The sequence below is a fragment of the Coregonus lavaretus genome, assembly GCF_964263955.1.
Source record: "Coregonus lavaretus genome assembly, chromosome: 1".
NCBI classification, from domain to species: domain Eukaryota; kingdom Metazoa; phylum Chordata; class Actinopteri; order Salmoniformes; family Salmonidae; genus Coregonus; species Coregonus lavaretus.
In genome coordinates this window covers 11,574,957-11,597,621 of record NC_139988.1, presented here as the reverse complement: position 1 = coordinate 11,597,621, position 22,665 = coordinate 11,574,957, and the positions used below count along the sequence as shown (strand labels likewise).

General features: G+C 42.5%; 1 protein-coding gene across 3 annotated transcripts in view; it reads right to left on the bottom strand.

Annotated features, from left to right (window-relative positions):
- Positions 1-22,665, bottom strand: part of LOC311113117 (protoheme IX farnesyltransferase, mitochondrial-like) — a 75,744-nt gene that overhangs the window by 49,036 nt on the left and 4,043 nt on the right. For all 3 annotated transcript variants that reach the window (XM_084156264.1, XM_084156263.1, XM_084156265.1), the window contains exons 3-4: positions 15,272-15,743; positions 14,402-14,526 (exon numbers count right to left, since the gene is read on the bottom strand). In XM_084156264.1, coding sequence (XP_084012390.1) covers positions 14,402-14,526; positions 15,272-15,743 — 597 coding nt within the window. The remainder of the gene's footprint in view (positions 1-14,401; positions 14,527-15,271; positions 15,744-22,665) is intronic.

Genomic DNA, 22,665 nt, shown 5'->3' with positions numbered 1-22,665 from the left:
TATTTGGACAAAGCACTTGAAGGACTATTTTTGTTCATTTAAAAAGATCCTTCACGTGTGATAGAGACACCACTGTCCTCGACAACGGTACTCCCGCCGGCTTTGGTCTTTGTCATGGTAGCTAGCAACGCAGGTTATGCTGTTACTCCTCACAGTTCCAGACAGGGCAGGTCACAGGGAAGATTGAACACAACAAACAGCAGGGATCTAGACAGCCACAAACCTGGGACAATCCGCGGTCCCAGCCACAATGGCATTATCAAAGGCAAGCATCTGTCTCCTCAAGTCTCTCTCAAGCTGCATAAAATCCAGTCAGTTTGACATGGACTGGCACCCCACAGCTCACACAGACTTTAAGGAAATGAACTATTGAACAGAGGCATCTCGTAAAATATTCATTTTAATCTAGCACAGAATGAAAGACACCCATCGGGGCTTCTCTCATGCCATCCTGAGCCGACCAAGCGATTGAACAAGGCACTTTTCATCGTCATAATAAGGCTCCCCAGTGAAGTCCCTTCACAGCTTGGTGGAAATAAGGAGACCGAAAATGAACATCTAAAAGCGGCGAAGCTAAAGGTCAACTTACTCTATTGTTGTAACAAAGTTGGTGGAAAACAAGATCTCACTCACACACTGTAGTGGTAAACCTCTCCTTTGGCAGCCTGCTGATGTATCGGACCTTTCCCATCAAAAAGCATCCAAATGAGAGATATAACCCCCAAAACATTTGTGATGGAGACGAAACACTCATTACACAGTCAGAGTTGAACTAATATGATAACCAACTCATGGATTGATTACTTCCAGAACATTTATCTTTCTCATGCCTTCTTTGAAGTCAATCGTAATTAAACTAACACAGTAGGACCTCAGTGTTATTTTGAAACAGTCTGTTGCAATTCATCCAAGCGGTGGAGTGGAGGCATGGGGGGGGGGGTTTACTTTGAGACGGCATACAAATTAAATGTGTGTAGAGGGAGTGTCTGTCTGTCAGTCTGTGTCCGTCTGTGTGTGTGAGCAATGCCGTCATGCTAGTAGTATTCTCGCGCTGTTTGAAAGCGTATCCTCTGTCACTACCTCTCAACAGGGGACAGATAAAACTCTTAGAGCAGAACATTTGCATTGTCTTTGAAGAGGAGGCTTGAGTGTTCTTGTTGGGAGGTGCTGTTACAGCTAATGATCCCTTCTGGAGGTAGAATATCACAAGGGGTATCCTCAAAAAGGAGAAGATTAAGAGATTGAAACCTTGAGTGTTTGGGCAACCCTGGAAGAAACTTGACAGTTGGGACCCGCTGGGTAGTAGAGGTGGTCTCCTCCAGGGAGGCTAAAATGCACAGTAGGTGGCTGGCACAAATACTGGAAGAGGATACTTCGTTTTGACAGTTAAAACTGTGGTGACATCCAACTGATTGCATTTCTGAAAATATGACAGCAAGGTATCCGACTACAGTGAACACAAATTGGCTATTCAGTCTCTGATATGACCTCCAATACCCTGATCTTATCTAGCCTACTGTGTCACTACAACGCCTACAGTAAAAGCAAATAGCAGCAACAATTGAAAAGCACTCAGGAAGTCATTTGAAATTGATGGTGGATATTACAATGGAGAACAAAAAACGATGTTCCACCACCTTCAAAAGAGGCATGATAACATGCAGCAAGTAGGCCTATGTGGATGTTCTTTGCACCATTATATAAAGCATCAGGCTACACATTTAGAAAATCTCAGATTTCGTTTCTAATGAAAGTGTGTACATTTACAGACTGTATAAGTTGCTCTGGATAAGAGTGTCTGCTGCTAAATAACCTAAATGCAGTAAATTACAAAGCTTCCATCCTATAAGAGCTCAATTTCTAGTACTCTATTTGGATGTTTTTCACACGCCATATCTCCGTGTCACAGTACATTGCCTCTGATGATGCTCCCTATGAATCATCAGAGGGGGGTGTCTGTCCTCATCCATGTTACCATGGGAAACCCCAGAGGTAAACGACTCGCTGTAGTCTAATCACCAATCAGATCATTCATCAGAAACACTGGTGTTCTAGAACCATCATGATATTTCAGCAACATGCGGTTTTTCAAGGTTCTAGAATCTGGATCAGTGACATTGAGGTAATGTGCCCCATTAAAGATGCAAGCATGCTTCATTACTGCATCTTAAGCTTAATAGCATGATAAGTACCCCCATGTCAGTCCAAATAAAACACATGATCATCCCCGTTCAATGGAGGGGAATATTCAGCAGGCTCAGAAAACAAACAAAAACACAGCAAATTACCAGAAAGTGTGATTTGATTTGGCTTTCATTTAGACAACATTTGCATCAGTATAGCTTTACATTTGCATCAGTATAGCTCTTTATATGCTCTTACAGCCTAGGTTCATGTTAGAGGTGGGATGCCTCAAGGGGGGTTCAATGGGAATGTGCGCATTGTGCATGTACTGGAATCAGTAGGTTGAAGACGCTGATTGAGAAACGTTCGCTGCTCTGATTCTACGAAAGACAAACGGGCTAATGAACGATGTTCCACTCTGACACTACCGTCTCTGTACTTTACCTGCCAACTCCAAAGTGGGTAGTGTCCCCAAAAGACGGCAAACTGCTGAAAGCAGAGTAATCAGTCTGTGCTTCAGAGACCTTCAGATGTTCAGCCATGATCACTACGCTGGTAGGAGCCCACCAAGAGGAGTTACAGAAGCCAGAGTTACTATATGAGCCCACCAAGAGGGTTACAGAAGCCAGAGTTACTATATGAGCCCACCAAGAGGAGTTACAGAAGCCAGAGTTACTGTAGGAGCCCAGGAAGGGTTACAGAAGCCATAGTTACTGTAGGAGCCCAGTAAGGGTTACAGAAGCCAGAGTTACTGTAGGAGCCCAGTAAGGGTTACAGAAGCCAGAGTTACTGTAGGAGCCCAGTAAGGGTTACAGAAGCCAGAGTTACTGTAGGAGCCCAGTAAGGGTTACAGAAGCCAGAGTTACTGTAGGAGCCCAGGAAGGGTTATAGAAGCCAGAGTTACTGTAGGAGCCCAGTAAGGGTTACAGAAGCCAGAGTTACTGTAGGAGCCCAGTAAGGGTTACAGAAGCCAGAGTTACAGTAGGAGCCCAGTAAGGGTTACAGAAGCCAGAGTTACTGTAGGAGCCCAGTAAGGGTTACAGAAGCCAGAGTTACTGTAAGAGAGTTAATAATACATGCCTCCACAGCACAAAGAGGGTGTCTCTCAGAGTGGCTGTAGGAGCGGATGGGCCGGGGGGCTTGTGGGGGCTCGCCGCTATCGTGTGCTTGTGTGTCACCATCCTCAGACAGCACACCGTAGGAGACACACTAGACAGACACAAAATAACACTCAGCCGCCCATCAAGACTACAGGGGGAATGACAAGCGAGACAGCCACAAAAGATCCAACTTGTGTTTTCATACAAACATTTCACACACACACAATATTTAATAGTCAGTCAAAAGCTCGCATGGCATGGCAAACACTTCACTAATATAAACCATTCTTTTTTAGGGGGTAGATCAGCTTTAATATTGCAGATAGATTGTAACTTCCATCAATGTAATTGTCTGCATCACTTCCAATCCCCCATGTTTTTTTCTCTCGCAAATATAAACTACCGTCCAAAAGTTTGGAGTCACTTAGAAAGGTCCATGTTTTTGAAAGAAAAGCAATTTTTTTGTCCATTAAAATAACATCAAATTGATCAGAAATACAGTGTAGACATTGTTAATGTTGTAGCTGGAAACGGCTGATGTTTAATGGAATATCTACATAGGCGTACAGAGGCCCATTATCAGCAACCATCAGTCCTGTGTTCCAATGGCATGTTGTGTTTGCTAATCCAAGTTTATCATTTTAAAAGGTTAATTGATCGTTAGAAAACCCTTTTGCAATTATGTTAGCACAGCTGAAAACTGTTGTGCTGATTAAAGAAGCAATAAAACTGGCCTTCTTGAGACTAGTTGAGTATCTGGAGCATCAGCAATTACATGCTCAAAAAGGCCAGAAACAAATAACTTTCTTCTGAAACTCATCAGTCTATTCTTGTTCTGAGAAATGAAGGCTATTCCATGCGAGAAATTGAGAAGAAACTGAAGATCTCGTACAACGCTGTGTACTACTCCCTTCACAGAACAGCGCAAACTGGCTCTAATCAGAATAGAAAGAGGAGTGGGAGGCCCCGGTGCACAACTGAGCAAGAGGACAAATACATTAGAGTGTCTAGTTTGAGAAACAGGCGCCTCACAGGTCCTCAACTGGCAGCTTCATTAAATAGTACCCGCAAAACACCAGTCTCAACGTCAACAGTGAAGAGGCGACTCCGGGATGCTGACCTTCTAGGCAGAGGTGCAAAGAAAAAGCCATATCTCAGACTGGCCAATAAAAAGAAAAGATTAAGATGGGCAAAAGAACACAGACACTGGACAGAGGAAGATTGGAAAAAAGTGTTATGGACAGACAAATTATTTCAATTAAAAATCATTATTTCTAACCTTGTCAATGACTACATTTCCTATGCATTTTGCTATATTTCCTATTCAAACTCATTTCATGTATGTTTTCATGGAAAACAAGGACATTTCTACGTGACCCCGAACTTTTGAACGGTAGTGTATATTTTTTATGAACACTACATTCTTGTGATACCGGCATTGGAAACATCGCGCTAAAACATCAATTCAAATTAATTTGATATATCGCCCTGCCCAGATCTCTATGGGCCCTGGTCAAAAGTAGTGCACTAAATAAGGAACAGGGTGCCATTTGGGATGCAGAATATACTACTAAACTGCACTTTTCCTCCTGCTTTGACAGAAGAGATCAGCCAGGTGCTGTTTGTTTAGCTGAGGACCTCAGGTTACACCAGGGGTCTTTAGGACCACCAGACCTAGCTTGAAACGGTCTTCAGTCTGAATTACCCAATTAGGTTAAATTAGGGCTGGAGAGTGGGGAGTCAATAATGGGGGGTGATGGGCTGGAGTGGCCTTCGGATGGCTGGAACACCGGGAAGGACTTCCCTGCTGTGACCCCCAGGGGCTTGGAAGGTTTGGAAGGCCAGACCACCATCAGACCTCCAGGAGGCTCCAACAGTCAGGGCTCTGTATCCAGACCCATGACAGAGCTGTAAATCCATCCGGCTGGCTGGCAGGGACACAGGCAGCTCTGAGCGAAAACCACCACCTCAGCCCATAGCTGAGGCCATAGCTTCACCTCATTCCCACAGACCAGACCTACCAGGTGAGGTACTGCAGAACACCACCACCCTCTGTGAAATCATCTGGTGTGGTAGTCCGAAGGTTTGTGAACTATGTTAAATTGTGTTCGCAAGGAAAGAACACAAACAAACGTTGAATCCAAATAGGGTTTAGCAAAGCTAGTGATCCAACTGCCAAGCTGAGCTGTTCCAGTTGTGGAAAAAAACAGCAAAACGCTACCATCCTTTTATCTGGCTCACAAACACGACGAGGTAAAATCTAATTACTCAAACGGTCATCGCGTCTTTTCAGTGCAGTGAGAAAGTCCAGACAGTGCCATGCCATTATTACGGGACTCCAGGCACTTACACCTTCGCGTCAGTTTCCCTAAATGGGTTTATGTTTAAGAAAAGAAACAGCAACATTTGTGTCTGTGTGCTTGCCTTCAGGCACTTCCCCCATGAGAGGCACAGCACCACTACTACTGACAGTCTGGCCTCCCTTTGCTGGCGTCACAGACAGGTTTCATCCCAAATCACACCCTATTCCCTACATAGTGCACTAAATCTGACCAGAGCCCATAGTGAAATAGGGAATAGGGTGCTATTTGGGATGCAGCCCCAGAGACATTCTTATCCCCAAATACATTTTCTTGTCTCTCTTTCCTGAAGGTAATCTCACACTCTGTCAGCTGCCGCCACTGACTCTTCAGTCTTCAGGGCACAAAACATTAAAAAGGGCAGCGGGGAAATCCATAGGAAGTGGATTTTAGTGGGGGATCTACCCCCTCTGCTTGCTTTGTTTTGTTTGTCATGATTTTGTTTCATTGGTCAAATCAAGCCCAACCACTGTACTGACAATGTGGCTCTACTTTTAAAGATGAGCCAACCACTGTACTGACAATGTGGCTCTACTTTTAAAGATGAAACAAAAAGACAATCGAAACTTGGCACCACATCTAAAGTTGCCATTTCTTTTCATTCTTTCTACCCCTCCCTCTAATTTTTTAGGGATATGAACACCAAAAGGATGACCAAAGTGAAAAGATCAATTACGCCCAGGTGAGGGTGTGTTTCTTTTACGAGACAAAACCCTGACAGATGATCTGGAGTGTGTCAAGCCGACATAGCGGAAGATCACAGAGTCGCCAGCGAAGCGAAGTGTGTGTGTGTGGCAGCGCACCGCAGTGTTATTATGTGTCACAAGACAACACCTGGGTCTTTGTGTGCGTAATTACACAAAACCAAATTACATTCCTCTACAAACAAAGCAAAAACAACTACTTAGCAGTCACATACACTACCGTTCAAAAGTTTGGGGTCAATTAGACATTTCCTTGTTTTCGAAAGAAAAGCAATTTTTTTGTCCATTAAAATAACATCAAATTGATCAGAAATACAGTGTAGACATTGTTAATGTTGTAAATGGCTATTGTAGCTGGAAACAGCTGATTTCTAAATGGAATATCTACATAGGCGTACAGAGGCCCATTATCAGCAACCATCAGTCCTGTGTTCCAATGGCATGCTGTGTTTGCTAATCCAAGTTTATCATTTAAAAAAAGGCTAATTGTTCATTAGAAAACCCTTTTGCAATTATGTTAGCACAGCTGAAAACTGTTGTGCTGATTAAAGAAGCAATTAAACGGACCTTCTTGAGACTAGTTGAGTATCTGGAGCATCAGCAATTGTGGGTTCAATTACATGATCAAAATGGCCAGAAACAAATAACTTTCTTCGGAAACATGTCAGTCTATTCTTGTTCTGAGAAATGAAGGCTATTCCATGCGAGAAATTGCCAAGAAACTGAAGATCTCGTACAACGCTGTGTACTACTCCCTTCACGGAACAGCGCAAACTGGCTCTAACCAGAATAGAAAAAAAGCAATATCTCAGACTGGCCAATAAAAATAAAAGATGGGCAAAAGAACACAGACACTGGACATTTTCTTTGCAACTCTGCCTAGGTCAGCATCCCGGAGTCGCCTCTTCACTGTTGACGTTGAGACTGGTGTTTTGCGGGTACTATTTAATGAAGCTGCCAGTTGAGGACCTGTGAGGCGTCGGTTTCTCAAACTAGTATTTGTCCTCTTGCTCAGTTGTGCACCGGGGCCTCCCACTCCTCTTTCTATTGCTGGCAATTTCTCGCATGGAATAGCCTTCATTTCTCAGAACAAGAATAGACTGATGAGTTTCAGAAGAAAGTTATTTGTTTCTGGCCATTTTGAGCCTATAATTGAACCCACAATTGCTGATGCTCCAGATACTCAACTAGTCTCAAGAAGGCCAGTTTTATTACTTCTTTAATCAGCACAACAGTTTTCAGCTGTGCTAACATAATTGCAAAAGGGTTTTCAAATTATCAAATAGCCTTTTAAAATGATAAACTTGGATTAGCAAACACAACGTGCCATTGGAACACAGGACTGATGGTTGCTGATAATGGGCCTCTGTACACCTATGTAGATATTTCATTAAAATTCAGCCGTTTCCAGCTACAATAGCCATTTACAACATTAACAATGTCTACACTGTATTTCTGATCAATTTGATGTTATTTTAAATGGACAAAAAAAATGCTTTTCTTTCGAAAACAAGGACATTTCTAAGTGACCCCAAACTTTTGAACGGTAGTGTACATACAGTCTTTATATAGACAAAAGGAAGCAACTACCAACTTGTAATTAACTGGCTTTGTTATGTCTAAGAATTGTGTTACCATATTAATTAGAGAAGCATAAATACTGGAAATCCTCTATGGGCTAATTGGAGAAAATCATTAATATAAATATTACTGGCCAGCCAGAGTCTCATTGAGTAGGCATTAGTGATGGGGGACAAATTCCATACAGTTACTTATCAGGATATTATTTAGTTTCCTTTATAGCTAGTTTGTTTTTTCTTTTTAAATAGGGAGCCCATTTGTTTTCAGCACTTTTATTTACATGACTGATCAAAACTCGTTTTCTCATGACTCTCTCGTCCTTCTGCAGCAGGCATATGGTGAGCAATATGTTTAGAACATCGAATCGCAATAAAATCACTATCGAATCGCAATACATATCATATCAGCACCTAAGTATGGTGATAATATGGTATCGTAGAGTCCCTGGTAATCCCCAGCCCTAGTAGGCATACTGCTATCATAGATTAGGGCCATATCCCAAATGGCACACTATAACCTATACAGTGTACTACTTTAAATCTGGTCAAAAGCAATATACAGGGAATAGGGCACTTTTTGGGAAGCCCACTAGATGGAATGGCCTCCTTGAACCAGGTGGCTCTCTTCCCGTTAAACAATGAGTACGTTTACATGAACACTAATAATTCGATATTAAACTGATTATGACAGTAGGCAGATTATGCAATAGTCATGTAAACACCTTACTCTTATCTTAAAATTGGCTGAGCGAGCCTCCCTCTTTAGCGCGAATCAAGTGAGTTCGGAAACAACAATGTATGCGTGTCTTAGAAGTCGTTTTTCCATACAAACTTTAAATGTCGGAATCAAAAATAACACGGTAGAATATTTATTTTGATTGGTGATTTTCTGCATTTATCAGAGTGCCATCAGGTGTCCATGGAAACAGGATTATTTGGGAAATCATTTTTGCAAAGCATGTAAACATTTTAATCGAACTATTATATTAATCTGTTTATCCACAATAATAACATGTAACTGTAAATCCCTCCAACTTGCCAATTAAACCTAGGATGACATCACAGGGATTTTTCACCACAGAAGACCATTGAGAAAGACAAGAGACATTGGGGCAGACAGCCTCGTGTGGAGTGAAGCCCTGGTCTGTCTGACAACTGCTGCTGGCCACAAGTAAGAGAAGCCCTGGTCTGTCTGACAACTGCTGCTGGCCACAAGAAAGAGAAGCCCTGGCCTGTCTGACAACTGCTGCTGGCCACAAGAAAGAGAAGCCCTGGTCTGAAGATTTAATGCTCTCAGATTCCAGACAGAATGTTGAGGAGAATAAGGTCTGAGAAAAACAACAAGGCCATCCACACAAAAAGGGAGGAAAATAACATTTTGAGGTATGCAGAGTCCAACAAGATCTGTTTTTACTTTCAAAGAACTCTGAGGAAGGCGTCAGCTTGACGTCGAAACGTCACTGTCACCTGTTCGCATCCTGTATAATGGATTAAAGTGAGCTAAAATAAATTAATCTGTTTTTTTGTTGTTGAGCGCTCCAACTCCTTTCTACCTCGAATTAGTAATTTTTTTGGTAAGCCCTTCTCACTTTCAAAGACCATTTACAGCGATCCAATGACACCTCAGATTCTGTGGCATTTTTACCTCCACAATTTTCTTCCTGTGTGTGTGTGTGTGTGTGTCTCTTTGCCAGCATGAATAAATGGGTGTCAGTTGGCCAAGTGCAAGCAACCACCCACAAGGCACTGATCTGGCTGGCCCATTAAGACTTCAAAGCAGAGGCACATCAAACGAAACAAATCAACAGGATGCCCATTTGTCCTTCTCTACTGTAATACTACCTCACCAGTCTACTACCACTCATGTCCGGTTGAGGGTAATACTACTTCACCAATCTACTACTAAGATTACTACCCCTCATGTCCGGTTGAGGGTAGTCTACATGTTCCACACTGCCCACTTCAGAACAGCGGCCAACCCACTCCCAAAGCCTCCCAAACTATAGCCCCAAACCCCCAAGCTACACACAGCCTGAAAGCAGGGCTCCCTGGACTTCACCTTCAACCAAGCCCCAGGCTTCTGTTCTGACTAGGCCGGGCTGGCGACTTCTGTACAGGGAGGACATAAGGGAGCCGATGAAAGGAGAATGTACTCTAAATGAAAGATACATCTTAATGTCCTTCCTTGCCCGAGCCATTTCTATAGAGAAAATAAATATTGACAGGGGCTGACCTGAGAGTGGGCCCACAGATACATTAACAGGCATGGACAACCAGTCAGTGTAGAAACTGTAGCTTCCACCTCTCCAATCTCTCAACACTGTGAACTCCTGAGGGCTGGGGCCCTGGATCCCTGCAGCTGGGGCCCTGGAGACTACCAACCTGCCTTTAGAGGAGACATAGCTGTCATACCTGGAGGATATTTACACACCTGCTCTAGTGTAAAGGGAGACAGGTAAAGAGGTAGGCTACATGGATGAGGTAAGACAGGCAGAACTAAGTTCCAAGAAGTCATTGACGGGACAACAGCGTTTTCTTCCCTCTATGTATTTAAGTTTGATGGATTGATGCTATTCATACTCCCACTGCACATTCATATCCACAGACGTCACCCTGACCATGGCACACTAGACTAGAGAAAACAATACTACATGCCTGCACACAAAGGTCGAAGAGCTTTGGAGTGTTGGGACAAATTGTTGGTCGAGTTCATTGTTACCTCACTGAGAAGAGAACAGCTACTTTTCTAAATGAGAGGGGACCCTGCCTAGGACTTGGCTGTTGAAAGCTGGCTAGGGTGCATTCGTTTGGTGCCTAGTCAACGTGACCCTGCTGTCTGGCCCCTAAGGCAGGAACCTGCAGTGTAATCAGTGCCTTGGCCAAATTACAGGCCGAGGGCCGCATCTAAATGGGGATCAACCCAGGGCTGAGGGAGAGGTCGTCCATTAAACTAATATTCTTAAATCACGGACCGCATTCCAGCACACAGCGTCAACTCTTGGCAACCCAGCGCAGCCAGATTATTCCAGACATTTTAAGAGTCCAGCGCAGCAGTCTTTATTTTTAGTTACGAAAAAAGCTTTCAGCAGGAAAATAATAACAGCATTAGAGTTAGAGTCTCTGTTAATGAGATATGCAGCGAGAGAGAAATGTGACTATAGTTCAAAGCGGCCATCATTGGCTCGTGAAATGTTTTCTAGAACAACAAGGAGTGCACAGCGAGGGACAGCACTGTGTGTGTATGTGTACGTGTGTGTTTGTGTACGTGTGTGTGTGTGTACGTGTGTGTGTGTCAGCCAGTGAGAGTCCGTGTTTGTGTAAAGCGCAATGAAAACATATTATGCGTTGCAGAACCCAACAGTAATCCCGCCAGCCGTTGAAATGAGGCCTCATCCATCTTTCAGCGAAACAACTAAAGAGAAATAAGAAAGAGACCACTAGAACGATTACAGTGAGGTTAATGTTTAGTAAGTCTAGGGACGACCAGGGGAAGATGTTAAATGAAGTTTTCTGAGCCTTTACCCAAAGACGTGGCTATTGTTTCATATATAACAAAGGTCATCACGGGGGGGACATAATCCTCAATAATACATGCATTAATAACACAGCAGAACTTTAGCTAATTGGGCTTTTCTTCACAGTCCTGCACCGAGGTCATATCACACTGCAACACCAAGACAATGTCTGACACCAAACCAAGACAGTCCAGGCTAAACCCAGCAATTCTGCACCACAATTTGCACCACAGCTGTGACCCAAGCCATAGACTGTTCACTCCCGATACCGTCCAGCAAACAGTACCGGAGCGTCGGCTCTCTGACCAACAGCATCCGAGACAGCTTCTACCCCTAAGCCATAAGACTGCTAAATAGTTAATTAAATGGTTACCTGGACTATCTGTACTGACTCTATGCACACTCACAAGACTATATATACACTACATTGACTAAACCCACACACATTCCCATACGCACACACAAACATAACACACACGCATACCAACACAACACAAACTGTTCTTTATTGTACTCTCTATATTATTATCTATCCTGATGACTAGTCACTTTACCCTGCCTTCATGTACATATCTACCTCAAATACATTATTATTATCTATCCTGATGCCTAGTCCCTTTACCCTGCCTTCATGTACATATCTACCTATACCTAGTACCTCTGCACATTGATCTGTTACTGGTACTCCCTGTATATAGCTCCACATTGATCTGGTACTGCTACTCCCTGTATATAGCTCCACATTGATCTGGTACTGGTAGTCCCTGTATATACAGTTGAAGTCAGAAGTTTACATACACTTAGGTTGGAGTCATTAAAAATTGTTTTTCAACCACTCCACAAATTTCTTGTTAACAAACTATAGTTTTGGCAAGTCGGTTAGGACATCTACTTTGTGCATGACAAGTATTTTTTCAAAAGATAGTTTACAGACAGATGTTTCACTTATAATTCACTGTATCACAATTCCAGTGGGTCAGAAGTTGACTGTGCCTTTAAACAGCTTGGAAAATTGCAGAAAATGAAGTCATAGCTTTAGAAGCTTCTGAAAGGCCAATTGACATAATTTGAGTCAATTGGAGGTGTACCTGTGGATGTATTTCAAGGCCTACCTTCAAACTCAGTGCCCCTTTGCTTGACATCATGGGGAAATCAAAAGAAATCAGCCAAGACCTCCACAAGTCTGGTTCATCCATGGGAGCAATTTCCAAACACCTGAAGGTACCACGTTCATCTGTACAAACAATAGTATGCAAGTATAAACACCATGGGACCACGCAGCCGTCATACCGCTCAGGAAGGAGATGTGTTCTGTCTCCTAGAGATGAACGTACTTTGGTGCGAAAAGTGCAAATCAATCCCAGAACAACAGCAAAGGACCTTGTGAAGATGCTGGAGGAAACAGGTACAAAAGTATCTATATCCACAGTAAAACGAGTCCTATATCGACATAACCTGAAAGGCCGCTCAGCAAGGAAGAAGCCACTGCTCCAAAACCGCCATAAAAAAGCCAGACTACGGTTTGCAACTGCACATGGAGAAATGTCCTCTGGTCTGATGAAACAAAAATAGAACTGTTTGGCCATAATGACCATCGTTATGTTTGGATGAAAAAGGGAAGCTTGCAAGCCGAAGAACAGCATCCCAACCGTGAAGCACGGATGTGGCAGCATCATGCTGTGGGGGTGCTTTGCTGCAGGAGGGTCTGGTGCACTACACAAAATAGATGGCATCATGAGGAAGGAAAATTATGTGGATATATTAAAGCAACATCTCAAGACATCAGTCAAGAAGTTAAACCTTGGTCGCAAATGGGTCTTCCAAATGGACAATGACCCCAAGCATACTTCCATATTTGTGGCAAAATGGCTTAAGGACAACAAAGTCAAGGTATTGGAGTGGCCATCATAAAGCCCTGACCTCAATCCTATAGAAAATGTGTGGGCAGAACTGAAAAAGCGTGTGCGAGCAAAGAGGCCTACAAACCTGACTCAGTTTCACCAGCTCTGTCAGGAGGAATGGTCTGAAATTCACCCAACTTATTGTGGGAAGCTTGTAGAAGTCTACCCGAAACGTTTGACCCAAGTGAAACAATTTAATGGCAATGCTACCAAATACTAATTGAGTGTATGTAAACCTCTGACCCACTGGGAATGTGATGAAAGAAATAAAAGCTGAAATAAATCATTCTCTCTACTATTACATTACTATTACATTCTGACATTTCACATTCTTAAAATAAAGTGGTGATCCTAACTGACCTAAAACAGGGAATTTTTACTAGGATTAAATGTCAGGAATTGTGAAAAACTGAGTTTAAATGTATTTGGCTAATGTCTATGTAAACTTCCGACTTCAACTGTAGCTCCACATTGATCTGGTAGTCCCTGTATATGGCTCCACATTGATATGGTACTCCCTGTATAGAGCGCCACACTGATCTGGTACTCCCTTTATATAGCTCCACATTGATCTGGTACTCCCTGTATAGAGCTCCACATTGATCTGGTACTCCCAGTATAGAGCTCCACATTGATCTGGTACTCCCTGTATAGAGCTCCACATTGATCTGGTACTCCCTGTATAGAGTGCCACACTGATCTGGTACTCCCTTTATATAGCTCCACATTGATCTGATACTCCCTGTATAGAGCTCCACATTGATCTGGTACTCCCTGTATAGAGCTCCACATTGATCTGGTACTCCCTGTATAGAGCTCCACATTGATCTGGTACTCCCTGTATAGAGCTCCACATTGATCTGGTACTCCCTGTATAGAGCTCCACATTGATCTGGTACTCCCTGTATATAGCTCCACATTGATCTGGTACTCCCTGTATAGAGCTCCACATTGATCTGGTACCGGTACTCCCTGTATATAGTTTCATTCTTGTGTATTTTATGTTATTCCTCGTGTTACTACTCTGCATTGTTGGGAAGGGCTCGTATTAAGCATTTCACCCACTGTATTCGGCGCATGTGCAAATACAATTAGATTTGATTTTGACGTAACTGACCTGGTTGATGGAGTTTGCGGTGCAGGAGGCAAGCCCTGTCCCAAGGGATGCCAAGAAGAAGGTGGCAGGGTCAAAGGGTACTGGAGCCATGGCAAAACCAGCTGCTGCCGTCCACACTACTAACGCTGAAACAACAATATTAACATCATACCTACACACAAGCAACATGCTTCATACTTCTATCCCCACCATAGTTTCCATATCAACTATAGGCCTACAGCTTTGGGCAATTACTGGCAGAACAGTATTTACAAGCAAAGATTTTTATAACTAACCCAAGATAAACCACAGCATGTCGTTTCCAATGGGAGCAAATGAGTCATAGTGGGCAGAACAAGCAAGGAGGTGGGCAGAGCCAAACACGAGCTAGCGAGATCCTATTGGCACGTTCTAGCATGTATTTGCATATTTCCATTAGGGAACGCCTACTCTGAAGTGCACATGTGCAATAACTCGATTTGCCGTTGCACTCCTTAACATACTTTTTGGGCAAAAAATAAGAAGGGGAAGGGTAAAGTCTACAAAACTCTATTAGATAGAAACTAGATTGTAGTTTTAGGAACAGGAAACTGTATTGAGATCAAATGTTTCATCGATGAGAAAATTAGCAGAATGTCGGCCAAAATCCATCTCGCTTCATCTTCTTCCACTGGGCTTCCTCTCATCACCATATTTGGTAGTGAGTGGAAACACCAAGCGGATGCGTCACATTTACACATCCGTTGAAACATCTGGCTCATTGTTCCATCTGTGGTACAAGTTCCCATCTTTGTGAAAGGCAAAGCAATGCCCTAGGCCAAATTGTGCATATCCTTGATAGAAAATAAAACATTAAGAAACGCTTAGATACATGTTCCTGTCATACCACACCTGTGAGTTTGATTTTGGCAAGTTTAGCGTACACATCTGGAAGTTCAGCCAGGTCCACCTTGAGTTCCTTCCACTGCCTGTCCAGCCGAGCCTCCCTGGCTTCATCTGACTCCACCTGCAGATGGGGAACCTCTAACATCTCAGTCCCAGACTCTACTGCACTGGACACAGCCTTCGTCTGTGGTGGTGACACAGTCTTGCTGGAGGTTGCTTTCAACAGAGTAAGTATCTCCTGTGCTGACACAGTCGAGACAGGACTTGAGACCGGTGTTGCGGTCACATTTGTGGTTGTGGTCTCTGGCTGTAGTGGAGGTGGTGTGACATCAGTGACCACAGGCACATGGTCGATGGTTGGGACCTGCTGGATCTGTCTGTCCACGCCGCCATCACGATGGTCCTCCAGGACGGTCAAGATGGCTGTCTGCTTAGGATCAGCTCTCTGATAGAGGGCATTGTTACTCGTCATCACATACTGCGAAGGGAGAGGGCAGATAGTGAGTGAGTGAAGATAAAGGTTGTCTATCATTGGCACATTATGGCAGATATTCCTCCTTTTACAAGCAGTGAAAATCATACGTTCACATTGGCACAAAACATGGTTGGGTGGCACTGGCATTATAACTTGCAACTGAGACTAACATGTAACATCTAGCTTATTTTTCTATCAATTAGAAGTGACTGCCCATGACTTTGCAGGCTTCAATTATAATATAGCTAATCCTGTGTACTTAAGCGTTGGGCGATGTCTGGATGACAGTCTCATTGTCCTGTCCAAACAGCGCTGATATAGGGGGGCAGAGTGTGAAGTGAAATGTGGAGGGGGGGGGGGGGGGGGGTCACTTGTGTGCATGCGATTGCACTGCACGGGAAATGTTATGGGCCTAATAATAAAAGACAGAATTTAACGGTGAATGACCTTTTAATGTGGCATAAACACAACCAGTCATGATACTTTCATCTGATTGTCAAACTAAATCACTACAAAACACATGCTACCTTTGCATGACCGTCCACTCCAAGATAATCGCACCATTTGATGAATGGAAATAGACATCTGCATGTACACTGGCACCATTTGATGAATGGAAATAGACATCTGCATGTTAAAAAACACCAAAAGGTGTGCCTAATGACTTTCAGCGATTGCTATTGATTAGTCCTTCATTAATTGATGCGTCTTGATGACAAATTGACCTTTTTTGTAGCCAGAAAAGACGGGACACCTGAAATGGGGCTGAAACTGTCCCGGGAAAAACATGGTCACCCTAACACACACACACACAATCAACTTACTAGACCAGGCTACAATGTGTCTTAAAACATGATGGTCATCCTAACAGACATACAGTCAACCTACTAGACCAGGCTACAATGTGTCTTACCATGAACTTCAAATAGGCCTACCGGTAGTCAGTGGGTAAACTCTGATTGCCGGTCGCGGTGAAAAAATTAACACTCCCTATGCTTTAAAAGCATATATTTTTTACAGTGTATAAACAGTGTTTCGTTGCGTTTACCCTTCACTAGGACTACACCACTGCCAGTAGCCTACCCTCCACTAGGACTACACCACTGCCAGTAGCCTACCCTCCACTAGGACTACACCACTGCCAGTAGCCTACCCTCCACTAGGACTACACTACTGCCAGTACCCTACCCTCTCAGCAAAGGCAATTCTACACACATGAACACACACAGAACAGGTAGCGTTCATTCAATATAATACATGAGTTGAATAAAAAAAAAAATACACCCTAGTTCATGAGTTGTCTATAATTCATGAGTTAATGCTTGGAGTCTTCACAGATTGTGTGACATAAAACACTATATTTCTTTCCTTACATGAATTACATTTATGACAGTGTTATTTGTCATTATTAAGCATTTAACAATTGAAATAGAACTTTGAACATAAACCCTGTACGATTCCTCGATCTTGGAGATCTCGAGAGGTGCACTGTAAATGTAACTATGCCTACATAACATTTCATTATGCTTCTCCGTGAAAACAGTTCTCATGGGCACACAAATCCAAAATAATGTAGGCCTATGCCATTGCAAAATGGAATGCTTCTAACCGAAATAGTCATCTATAGGCCTACTGTCATTAATGTTGGATGAATTGGATGCGCATTGGTGTCTAACTGTAGGCTAGTTGTCTAGTGATATTGGTGTCTAACTGTAGGCTAGTTGTCTAGTGATATTGGTGTATAGCTGTAGGCTAGTTGTCTAGTGATATTGGTGTCTAACTGTAGGCTAGTTGTCTAGTGATATTGGTGTATAGCTGTAGGCTAGTTGTCTAGTGATATTGGTGTATAGCTGTAGGCTAGTTGTCTAGTGATATTGGTGTCTAACTGTAGGCTAGTTGTAAAGTGATATTGGTGTATAGCTGTAGGCTAGTTGTCTAGTGATATTGGTGTATAGCTGTAGGCTAGTTGTCTAGTGATATTGGTGTCTGGCTGTAGGCTAGTTGTCTAGTGATATTGGTGTCTAACTGTAGGCTAGTTGTCTAGTGATATTGGTGTATACAGTGAGGGGAATTAAGTATTTGATCCACTGCTGATTTTGTACGTTAGCCCACTGACAAAGACATGATCAGTCTATAATTTTAATGGTAGGTTTATTTGAACAGTTAGAGACAGAAAAATCACAAAAGAATCCAGAAAAACGCATGTCAAAAATGTTATAAATTGATTTGCATTTTAATGAGAGAATTAAGTATGACTTATATTGGTGTGTCAGGCTGTAGGCTAGTTGTCTAGTGATATTGGTGTATGGCTGTAGGCTAGTTGTCTAGTGATATTGGTGTATAGCTGTAGGCTAGTTGTCTAGTGATATTGGTGTATAGCTGTAGGCTAGTTGTCTAGTGATATTGGTGTATAGCTGTAGGCTAGTTGTCTAGTGATATTGGTGTCTGGCTGTAGGCTAGTTGTCTAGTGATATTGGTGTATAGCTGTAGGCTAGTTGTCTAGTGATATTGGTGTCTGGCTGTAGGCTAGTTGTCTAGTGATATTGATGTCTGGCTGTAGGCTAGTTGTCCAGTGATATTGGTGTATAGCTGTAGGCTAGTTGTCTAGTGATATTGGTGTCTAACTGTAGGCTAGTTGTAAAGTGATATTGGTGTATAGCTGTAGGCTAGTTGTCTAGTGATATTGGTGTATAGCTGTAGGCTAGTTGTCTAGTGATATTGGTGTCTGGCTGTAGGCTAGTTGTCTAGTGATATTGGTGTATACAGTGAGGGAATTAAGTATTTGATCCCCTGCTGATTTTGTACGTTAGCCCACTGACAAAGACATGATCAGTCTATAATTTTAATGGTAGGTTTATTTGAACAGTTAGAGACAGAAAAATCACAAAAAAATCCAGAAAAACGCATGTCAAAAATGTTATAAATTGATTTGCATTTTAATGAGAGAATTAAGTATGACTTATATTGGTGTGTCTGGCTGTAGGCTAGTTGTCTAGTGATATTGGTGTGTCTGGCTGTAGGCTAGTTGTCTAGTGATATTGGTGTATGGCTGTAGGCTAGTTGTCTAGTGATATTGGTGTGTCTGGCTGTAGGCTAGTTGTCTAGTGACATTGGTGTATGGCTGTAGGCTAGTTGTCTAGTGATATTGGTGTATAGCTGTAGGCTAGTTGTCTAGTTGTCTAGTGATATTGGTGTATAGCTGTAGGCTAGTTGTCTAGTGATATTGGTGTATAGCTGTAGGCTAGTTGTCTAGTGATATTGGTGTCTGGCTGTAGGCTAGTTGTCTAGTGATATTGGTGTATAGCTGTAGGCTAGTTGTCTAGTGATATTGGTGTCTGGCTGTAGGCTAGTTGTCTAGTGATATTGGTGTATAGCTGTAGGCTAGTTGTCTAGTGATATTGGTGTATGGCTGTAGGCTAGTTGTCTAGTGATATTGATGTCTGGCTGTAGGCTAGTTGTCTACTGATATTGATGTCTGGCTGTAGGCTAGTTGTCTAGTGATATTGGTGTCTGGCTGTAGGCTAGTTGTCTAGTGATATTGGTGTCTAACTGTAGGCTAGTTGTCTAGTGATATTGGTGTATACAGTGAGGGAATTAAGTATTTGATCCCCTGCTGATTTTGTACGTTAGCCCACTGACAAAGACATGATCAGTCTATAATTTTAATGGTAGGTTTATTTGAACAGTTAGAGACAGAAAAATCACAAAAAAATCCAGAAAAACGCATGTCAAAAATGTTATAAATTGATTTGCATTTTAATGAGAGAATTAAGTATGACTTATATTGGTGTGTCTGGCTGTAGGCTAGTTGTCTAGTGATATTGGTGTATAGCTGTAGGCTAGTTGTCTAGTGATATTGATGTCTGGCTGTAGGCTAGTTGTCTAGTGATATTGATGTCTGGCTGTAGGCTAGTTGTCTAGTGATATTGATCTCTGGCTGTAGGCTAGTTGTCTAGTGATATTGGTGTATAGCTGTAGGCTAGTTGTCTAGTGATATTGGTGTCTAACTGTAGGCTAGTTGTAAAGTGATATTGGTGTATAGCTGTAGGCTAGTTGTCTAGTGATATTGGTGTATAGCTGTAGGCTAGTTGTCTAGTGATATTGGTGTCTGGCTGTAGGCTAGTTGTCTAGTGATATTGGTGTATAGCTGTAGGCTAGTTGTCTAGTGATATTGGTGTCTGGCTGTAGGCTAGTTGTCTAGTGATATTGATGTCTGGCTGTAGGCTAGTTGTCTAGTGATATTGGTGTATAGCTGTAGGCTAGTTGTCTAGTGATATTGGTGTCTAACTGTAGGCTAGTTGTAAAGTGATATTGGTGTATAGCTGTAGGCTAGTTGTCTAGTGATATTGGTGTATAGCTGTAGGCTAGTTGTCTAGTGATATTGGTGTCTGGCTGTAGGCTAGTTGTCTAGTGATATTGGTGTCTAACTGTAGGCTAGTTGTCTAGTGATATTGGTGTATACAGTGAGGGAATTAAGTATTTGATCCACTGCTGATTTTGTACGTTAGCCCACTGACAAAGACATGATCAGTCTATAATTTTAATGGTAGGTTTATTTGAACAGTTAGAGACAGAAAAATCACAAAAAAATCCAGAAAAACGCATGTCAAAAATGTTATAAATTGATTTGCATTTTAATGAGAGAATTAAGTATGACTTATATTGGTGTGTCTGGCTGTAGGCTAGTTGTCTAGTGATATTGGTGTGTCTGGCTGTAGGCTAGTTGTCTAGTGATATTGGTGTATGGCTGTAGGCTAGTTGTCTAGTGATATTGGTGTATAGCTGTAGGCTAGTTGTCTAGTTGTCTAGTGATATTGGTGTATAGCTGTAGGCTAGTTGTCTAGTGATATTGGTGTATAGCTGTAGGCTAGTTGTCTAGTGATATTGGTGTCTGGCTGTAGGCTAGTTGTCTAGTGATATTGGTGTCTGGCTGTAGGCTAGTTGTCTAGTGATATTGATGTCTGGCTGTAGGCTAGTTGTCTACTGATATTGATGTCTGGCTGTAGGCTAGTTGTCTAGTGATATTGATGTCTGGCTGTAGGCTAGTTGTCTAGTGATATTGGTGTCTGGCTGTAGGCTAGTTGTCTAGTGATATTGGTGTCTAACTGTAGGCTAGTTGTCTAGTGATATTGGTGTATACAGTGAGGGGAATTAAGTATTTGATCCACTGCTGATTTTGTACGTTAGCCCACTGACAAAGACATGATCAGTCTATAATTTTAATGGTAGGTTTATTTGAACAGTTAGAGACAGAAAAATCACAAAAGAATCCAGAAAAACGCATGTCAAAAATGTTATAAATTGATTTGCATTTTAATGAGAGAATTAAGTATGACTTATATTGGTGTGTCTGGCTGTAGGCTAGTTGTCTAGTGATATTGGTGTCTGGCTGTAGGCTAGTTGTCTAGTGATATTGGTGTATGGCTGTAGGCTAGTTGTCTAGTGATATTGGTGTATAGCTGTAGGCTAGTTGTCTAGTGATATTGGTGTATAGCTGTAGGCTAGTTGTCTAGTGATATTGGTGTCTGGCTGTAGGCTAGTTGTCTAGTGATATTGGTGTCTGGCTGTAGGCTAGTTGTCTAGTGATATTGATGTCTGGCTGTAGGCTAGTTGTCTAGTGATATTGATGTCTGGCTGTAGGCTAGTTGTCTAGTGATATTGATGTCTGGCTGTAGGCTAGTTGTCTAGTGATATTGATGTCTGGCTGTAGGCTAGTTGTCTAGTGATATTGATGTCTGGCTGTAGGCTAGTTGTCTAGTGATATTGGCGACCATCACCAGCTGTTCCAGGAAAGAAAACAATCAAGCTAAATAAATGGTCTACTACTTCTGGCCACGGAAGGCACGGAGAACACCAGTACCAGCGAACACCTGAAAAACAAAGCAATGAGCGCTCTAAACAGCTGACTGACTTTTGTTGCATTTAGGGGAGCTAATGTCTCATTCAGGGGAGCTGAGCCCCACCGCCCCCATGGCTACCCCATAATTCGCACCCTGATCAGGGATGCGTGTTGCGCATGGAGAGGTCAACTAGCCGGAAGAATGCAATATAAAGGACACATTGCTAGTCTTAAACAGTGCTACGCCTAGTTTTTTCTATCAAGTCTAGGCTATCAAGATTATGAGGGCAAAGGATGGACAGACTACAAACCTCTGTCAACATTTACAAGACCATCATTCTGTGGAGTTCGCTACTCTGGGGCAGAAATGTGAACGTGCTGGTGTTCCTTGCCAGAAATCTTTAGGTAGACCTAAGACATGGTAAAAAGTAACTACACCTAATTGTTCCCCATTTTTTTTTGCTATATTCAAATCCAGATGCATCTTATTCAAAAGACATAGCCTATAGCAGTGGTCACCAACCGCTCGATCGCGTCTGCACAGTTTCCTCGAGCCATAGACTGTAAAAAGAAGCCTGGAACGCAAAGCAAAATTGATACTGTGAGATTTCAAAACCATGACTAGAGACTCAACGAACAGCAAAGAGCTGCTGTTTTTATAATATGAGTACGTTCATGTTTAAGTTGTTATTCAGCACTGCCAAAACTTTGTTCAACACTTTTAAGCCATACAATGCGTGTTCTCCCTACTTCCACTCATGCTACAACCAGCACTGCAGCTGCAATGAATGATTAGGCCTATAGCAAAGTGTTCCGATAAGCTTGCGTTGTTATTATTAGCGGCTTGTTGTGTTTTTTTTATATCTAGGAATATTTCACTTTCTCTGGTCATAAGAGTAACAACATGAATTGGTGCATGAGGCAGAAATAATGCAGTGTGACTTGAGTTTCGCCATCAGCTGGAAGACTGTGTCCCTTTTCTCAGCGGAGGGAGGGAGAGCGGAGGGACGGTGAGAGGAAGCCTCGCCGCTGCTCTCTCCCTCCCCTCAGACGCAGGCCATCAGTCCAGTAAAAAAAAAAATATAT